General features: G+C 43.4%; 1 protein-coding gene across 1 annotated transcript; it reads left to right on the top strand.

Annotated features, from left to right (window-relative positions):
* The first annotated feature begins 2,240 nt into the window (after nt 1–2,240).
* On the top strand, nt 2,241–5,676 carry LOC121615306 (uncharacterized protein CXorf38-like). The gene is made up of 6 exons (XM_041949613.1): nt 2,241–2,476; nt 2,586–2,720; nt 3,662–3,781; nt 4,250–4,399; nt 4,593–4,802; nt 4,895–5,676. The coding sequence occupies exons 1-6, from the start codon at nt 2,273–2,275 to the stop codon at nt 5,003–5,005; spliced, it is 930 nt and encodes a 309-aa protein (XP_041805547.1). The 5' UTR covers nt 2,241–2,272; the 3' UTR covers nt 5,006–5,676.
* Nucleotides 5,677–7,505: the final 1,829 nt, after the last annotated feature.

Raw genomic sequence — 7,505 nt, 5'->3', positions numbered from 1 at the left:
ATCCTTTGACTCACACTGCTAACATGGCCAAGAAGTATTAACTCGTAAGACACTACTCTTCTCACCCGCTACGCCTACTGCTACATATCCTCACTTTATGATGCTTTCTACATGCATGTTGACTCCTATTTCAGTTATTGATTTCCTACACATTCCAAAGTGAGCTTGGATAAACCCATAAGCCCCAGCAGTTAACCGGTAGATGTATGTATACATATGTATGTATATGCATGTATATATATATATATATAGAAATTGGCAGCTGAAAGAAGCTGTTTTTCTCTTGATTCTGTGTAAGGGGCACAGCTGGATAAGGTTTTATTGTTCTTGCGAGCACCTCCTTTGCTTCCACTGATCACCTGCTCTCTGTCTCCATGCTTTCTCCTGGGTCTGCTGGCGAGCAGACCACAGCTGTGGCAGACCGGAGTAATCAGAAGACAAGTCAGCGTTTCATACTAAAGACTGTTGGTGTTTCCAGTGTCCAGAGTGAGGCTCCATGACTTTCTCCTGTGTGGTACTGGAGTCCTGACGGGCAATATTCATAGCGGATTGTGGCATACTGATTTTCTTTTACTTGTGAAACTGTAAATTGCATTAAAGAGCTTTTTTTCTTGTGGCTTCCTGTTTAAATATTGGTTTGTATAATCAATGTGTTTATTTAGTAAGTTCCTCTGGTGTGCAGCATCGCCGTGTTAGGCCTTACACCAAAGCCTGACATTTACTGTTGACGTTGTTGAGGGCAAAAATAGCTGAGGAGTTATTGTGCTGTGAAACGGCAGCTAGTTAGGAAAATAATGTGATGTTGTCTGAGTTTGGACAGTTATCTGCAGCAATGAGAAAAGCACTCGTCCAAACACGTCAGACCTAGAAGTGGATGGTGCAATGCCAATCGCTGTTTTTGAGTTGAAGTGTTTTAGGGTGAATTTTCTTTCGACAGCTCCTGTCTGTTCCTACGGCTCAGGCTTGAAATAGGTGTAGGTTAGTCGAGCCTCCCTCCTCCTGCAAGCCCCCATAGTCTCAGCTGATACACAGAACATGTCAGAAACTCCAGCTCCTCCCTGATGAACACCTCCAGCAGCAGCCTCGGGGACGTCAGTGCGTGCACCTGCTGGCCCGGATCTTCGGGGTTTTCCTACCCTCATCTTCACAGCAGAAAGCAGATGTAGCAGCTTGGTGATGCCACCTCTCATAAGGGGCTGCCTCAGGGTGGCACAATGCACCGACTGATGGAATCAGATATGGTGAACAAAGGTGTAGATGATCTCACCGGCTTAAACCCCAGCAGCCAGAGGCTTTTTAAAACCAAATATCAAGTATGATGAGGTTTTCATCATTTTTGATATATTCATTTAGAGCAGCTGTAGTCATTATTTGTACATTATCAACAGAACAAATGACTATGTGTAATGTAAAGGGGGCTGCTTGTAGTGACAAACCCAGAGAATTTTCACCAACTCTGTAGTCCCGATCAACAGTACTGAGCATTGTAGCATCTATCAGCTCAATATTTTGGTTTACTGCGACTTTGTGGTTTTGGCAACAGATGTATACAATGGTTGGATGTTAAAAGGACCAGGTAGGGAATTCTGGGGGCCAATACTTGCCTTTGTGTTGGCCCTCAAAATCATGAACCCCGTATGCAATCAAGAGGATCCACACCCACATTCTCAGCTCCACAAAATGTATAGAAAACTCAAAAAAGTTGGTACCATGAAGCAGCTGCTTTGCTGCTTGGAGCTGCAGCCCTGCTCTCTGGGTCAAACATGCCCCCACGCCACACCTGGACAGGCAGGTGCAGGATGGCAGGCTTCACCCAAAGCAGTCCTGAAGCCCACAGACGGGCCTCTTCTGGACCTCTGCAGGTGAAGTACAGTCAGGAAAACTGCAGCCAGCTGATGCTACTGAAGCCAAGCTGTTTCAGACAGTCTGCTCCGTGTGACGGCTGACAGCAGCCGTCATGACACAGAGGGAACAGTCTGAAAGCGTGGATGCGTCCCACTGGACTCAGGTGTAACCAGAACAATTCACACTCGTGCCTCATGGCTCTGCAGGCTGTGCAAACTGGATTAGTTTATTTAAAGCTCCCTGCTACCATCAGCACGCCTACTTCCTCCTCAAAGCAGCAGCAAGCAGCCACAGATCAGAGTTTCTGCAGTGCGCAGCGCCATCGTGTGGCCGCTCTGTTGCTGGCACTGAGAGGGTGGGGCCAAACAGGAGTGCTTTGTCTGAACTTGATCGGCCTGGTTGTGTCTTCTCAGGAAGTCAGGCTGGCATGGGTCTGGATGAGCTGGCCCTCCGTCTCAACGACAGGGAGTATAAGAACTGGCTGAAAGCGGCGCGGTGTCTGCTCCTGCTGAGGGAAGGTCTGCACCCCTTCACCTCCCAACACATGAAAGCTTTCCACGCAGACCTGCTCAATCAAAATAGTCTGCTGCGGAAACCGTGCCAGACTTCATGCAGACCGAGAGCCACAAAGGTTAGACTAGTCTGGAAATTCGGCTGAGGCTTATTTTTTCAACTTATTGTCACAGTGATTTGCATGTGTGTGTGTGTGTGTGTGTGTGTGTGTGTGTGTGTGTGTATAGCTGTCCTCGTCGTGTCGGCCGTGTTCAGAGTGGCAAACAGTGATCCTGAAGCACCACAGACAGCCAGCTGCCACAGTGAACTGGGACAACTGTTCCCCCCCTGACTGGAGGACAGACCACTGGGAGCTGGCCAAGGTAGCATCTCTCCACACACACACACACACACACACACACACACACACTGGTCTGCTGCGACCAGCATTTGACATCATCAGAGGAAACGCAGCCACCGGCCTTTACTCGTCATTTCATCAGGAAGTGAGATTTAAGTCTGTGTGTTGTTGCACCATCTTAAGCAGGCGGCGAGGTTTATGGGAAATGTGGTCCTGATGTTGACGCACGGCGTGATCTCACCATAGTGTCATCACTTAGAGCGGTGGTCTGACAGCAGGGGGAGAGAGAGCAGGAGAAAAAGAAAGAAAAGAGACATGAAGTAACATTTTTGTGTTAAGGAGAAAAAATAACACTAATAGGGTTACAAACTGCTGTGAGGCTGATCTTAAGCTCTTTAGTTCTGGCTTTTTTAAACTTTGGATTAATCTCATGATCGTTTTCTCAATTTATCTATAAATCGGTTTGTCTATAAGATGTCAGAATAAGATGAAAAATATGTCGTATGTGACAAAGAAAAGCTTCAGAGATATTAGAAAGGACGCAGACTAACTGAAGAATATGTATGAAAGATATGTCTACTTTAATGTTAAAGATGGTTATAAATGACATCCAGTGGAATATCAGATCAAATGAACACATCAGGTGGTGTCTGACGGGGCACTTGAGCTCTTCTGTGGGGTTACATTAGGAAAAAAACTCTGTTTAAAGTTGCTAAAGCTAGTTACCATAATTAATCTGACAATATTTGTTTAGAAATGACTTTTCCTTGATACACATTTTTACACATGGAATGATTTGTTATCTGTCACAGTGAAATGGGCTTTTACTATAAACACTCATAGATGCTATATGTATGAAAAACCTCATCTTTCATCTGTCTTCCATATTTTCAGCGAAAGGAAGTGAGTGAAAGCTTCTCTCTGTCTCCCTCTCTCGCTCCTTCTCTCTCTCTCTCTCTGTAGGCCTACATGCCACGGGGGCAGGGGAAAAAGACGGCGGATCAGTGCGATGCCTCTGCTCTGCTCAACCTAATCAACTACTGTGATTGTTTCCGGTCTGTGGATCTGAAATGTGTGAGAGAGGTAAACATCCATGTTGTTTGTTAGAACGGGTAAGCTGTGCTACTTTTGGTTAGTCAAGTCGTAGAATGACAGCGCCTTATGTACTGAGGGCAGATGCATGAAACTTTGTACCTTCAAGACTAAAACTTGCGTGTACACGGCCTGAAATATGCCTACACTCTTTTCATATTTATAACGTGTGTATATGCATGGTTCTGTTTAATGAATCTCTCAACAAAATATTCACACTGTCAATGTGAGCTCCTCATTAAATGTCGGGGAAGAAGAAAACACTGAATTAGTCAAAAAAAGTCCTTTTAAGTATGCATGATTTGAAATTGAAAATAGACATTTTTTAAAATGCATAATACAGACATAGAACTGTATAAAAACTTCCTAAAGATATCAGGAAAACTCATCTGTGTGTGTGTGTGTGTGTGTGTGTGCATGCATGCGTGCGTGTGTATGTGTGTGTGTGTGTGGTTCCAGGTGATCCGTTGCAGGAATGAGTTGATGCACTCTTGTGAGTTCTGTGTGAAGGATGATTGGCTGAGGCACTACCAGACCACTCTGAGACGCCTGCTGTGGCAGTTCAGCCACGTTCCACAGATGGCAGCAGTTGGCCAACAGATAGAGGAGGTGAGCATGTTTGCCTGCATGTGTAACATCACCACTGCTGCTGCTGCTGCTGTTGCTGCTGCTCATGATGATGAGGATGGTGGTGATGATGATGATGCTGCAGTGACATTTGTCCAGCGTAGCTCTCAAGTCCCCGTTGCATCAGTGTTGTTTTGTGTCACAGTTTGTGTGCATGTGCTCGTTGTGTGTCCAGATGCTGACCGTTGATTTGTCAATATGTGTCTCTGGGTGGGACCGAATGGATTCTGCTGACATGGATGGATTAGAGTGTGACTCTTCCAGCCAATCAGAGATCAGTGCTGACTTAATCAGCCAATGGGAGGCAGAGTTGCTGCAAGAGAGGCTGCAGGAGTTACTGGACACTACTGCTGCTGCTGATGATGATGATGATACAAAGACACAGGTGCAAAGAATGAATACAGATGTCCGTGTACACTTACATACATACATATAAAAAAAGAGTCATGTGACTTCAACCGGTTGTCTCCTCCTTAGGACACTGAGCAGTTGAAGAGGCTGGGAGGTTTCCTGCAGGCCAACAGAGACCTGGCTCAGAGGTTTTCTGCAGAGCTCCAAGCCATCAACTCACTGGAGGCCAGAGAATAAGAAGGAGGAAGAGGTGACGAGGAGGACGAGGAGCAAATTGTGCACCATGTCTTTATATTTACTATTCAAAATGTGTCAATGTCAGAATTTAAGCAGGCCAAGGGATTGTATGTGCATTTATATAAAATTTCACTGACAATGTAAATTGAAAAAATCTGACAAAATCCATTGACTTGTTTCTGACTGATTTATTGATCTTTATTTTGGTTGTTCATCTAAAATAATAACAATAATAAAATCAGAAATCTACTCAGGTGCTTATGCAACCACACACACACTAATGAATTCATGTCAAAAAGTCACAGTACAAAAATAGAAACTTTATGAACAAGCAGAGTGTGGACAATAACTAAATGTTAATGATGTATGTAGACATTATTGACTGAGTAGATGAAGCTTGTGGAGCTTTTGTTGAATTAGCATTAACATCTTCGCCGTAATGAACAGTCCTTCAAGCCCGACATGGTGTTCACAGGGAATATTGTGGGAGCTGGGTTAGGTGGAGTTACTTTTCCCTACTTTGTATCCTGGGTAGCTTCATCTATTGCAATGCATCATATTTTACAAGCCCATTAAATGTATTGTACATAAAATATGAATCTGCAGTAAGTAGAAGCCTGACTTGGTGTAAAATGAATCATGCAGTGAAATATAAAATGCATTCATTTGAATAGTAATTTGTGTCTGACATGATTTTTCCGCAAAGAAAGTTCAGTTCATGAGTGAAAATCACATCTACTCCTCTGCTACTGAAACGTCCAGAATCTCAGAAGATGCAAACATGTTTTGATTCAAAAGTTTACCTGCAGGAAAAAAAAAGTGTCTCCCCTTGCTCGTAATCTATGTTTACTGGAGGTTTTAAGTTTCCACGTCACAACTGCGCAAGTTTCATGTTGACTGGCTCTCAAACCAGTTCACGCTCACACGTACGCATGTTAAACTTAGGCATTAAGTGAGCTCAGAGATACTTTCCACCTCCAGCAGATGAATGTAAAAACAGTCCTCTAGTGTGAAACTGCACATGCATAGTTCTGCACAGTTGAGCTCAAACATCCAAGTGAAGTAATGAGTACAGAATACATTTTCTGGATGCTTCAACAAGCTCTGCTGTACAACCAGACCTCTTACAAAGAAAATGTGAAGTGCATTTGTGCCATTCTTCTGAGGTTTTAAGCCATTGCTTTGGTTTTACAGTTCAATGCTCATCATCAGCCTCAGCCCTGATAAAGCCCCTGCCCAGCATGTCGGTTAGTGGGCTGACATTCATCAGGTGGCCAGAAACATGACTTCAAATATAGACACATGTAAAAATGTGTTTGCTCGCACATTTTAGGACAGCAAGTCAGTGGTGGAGGCGGTGTATGTGTCAGTTTCATTTCATCAGAAAGCCCCCCACGATTTCCCATAATAACAGTAATTTACAATGTGGTCTTTACAGAGCCCCTAAATCCTGACAGAAGATTTTCTACTGTGATTCTAGCTTTTTTGTTGACTGTTGCAGTCCTCCTTTAGATTGCGAGGCGTGTTGTATTTGGAGGGATGCGATAAGGACCAACCACACAAGGTGATTTGGGAGAACAGTGAACTTCACCTGAACCCGATCCCTATCTTCCCTAACATCTCTAAGCAGTCTTTTTTGACCCCTCTGTGTAGGTTTCCAGCATCTGAAACAATATTGTGGATCCTGCAAGTTTCCAGGATTTGCAGAGATGCCTTTGTCAAATCAGAGCTCTCGATCAGATGCTGGAAAAGCATAATCCTCTGCTCAAAAGCCTGCCTGAAGACATTGATAAGGTTTCTGTTTTCCTGTTTTCCTCCTGTATTGTGTATCTGATTTATAGGCATTATGTAAATAAGTTAGCAAGTTACAGATTTACTCTGAATTCCATCACTTGTCATTAGTGTGAACAGCATATTGTGGTTCACGTTACTGTTTGAGACATAATTTAGGTCCAAAAAATTAGATTCCGCCATGATTTCAGGATCAGAATCAGAATTGGGTTTATTGCCAAAAAGTAGGTGTTCATATATACAAGGTATCTGCTTTGGTATAGTGGTGGATACAATAAACACAATCCAAGAAAATATAAAATAAAGATAAAAGCAAGTTCTGCAAGTCAAGATGCATTTATAGAAAATAGAAGATTGACAAAAACATTAGAAATTATTATAAAAGCATCATGCACAATATGGCTGTTATTTGAATGAGAGGGCTGTGCGGCTATGGGCAGGAATGTGCAAAATATTGACCTGGAATTGTGCAAAATATTAAGTTTAAAGAGTATTTGCAACGTGCAAGATGGAGTGCAAGAGATGTGTTTTGCAGGACCAGTGTGGAGGATTTAGTGGCATCCAGTGGAGACGTTGCAGATTGCAATTAAATGAATACCAGTCCCACCCTCACGCTGGCATGAAAAACACTCCTGAAGTGTAATGCTGGACTCGGCATATTCAAAGGATCCGTTCACGTTTTTCAAACCTGTTTTAAAACAATACTCAC

Source organism: Chelmon rostratus, chromosome 12, assembly GCF_017976325.1.
Source record: "Chelmon rostratus isolate fCheRos1 chromosome 12, fCheRos1.pri, whole genome shotgun sequence".
Lineage (NCBI taxonomy): Eukaryota > Metazoa > Chordata > Actinopteri > Chaetodontiformes > Chaetodontidae > Chelmon > Chelmon rostratus.
This window is presented reverse-complemented; position numbering and strand designations above follow the sequence as displayed.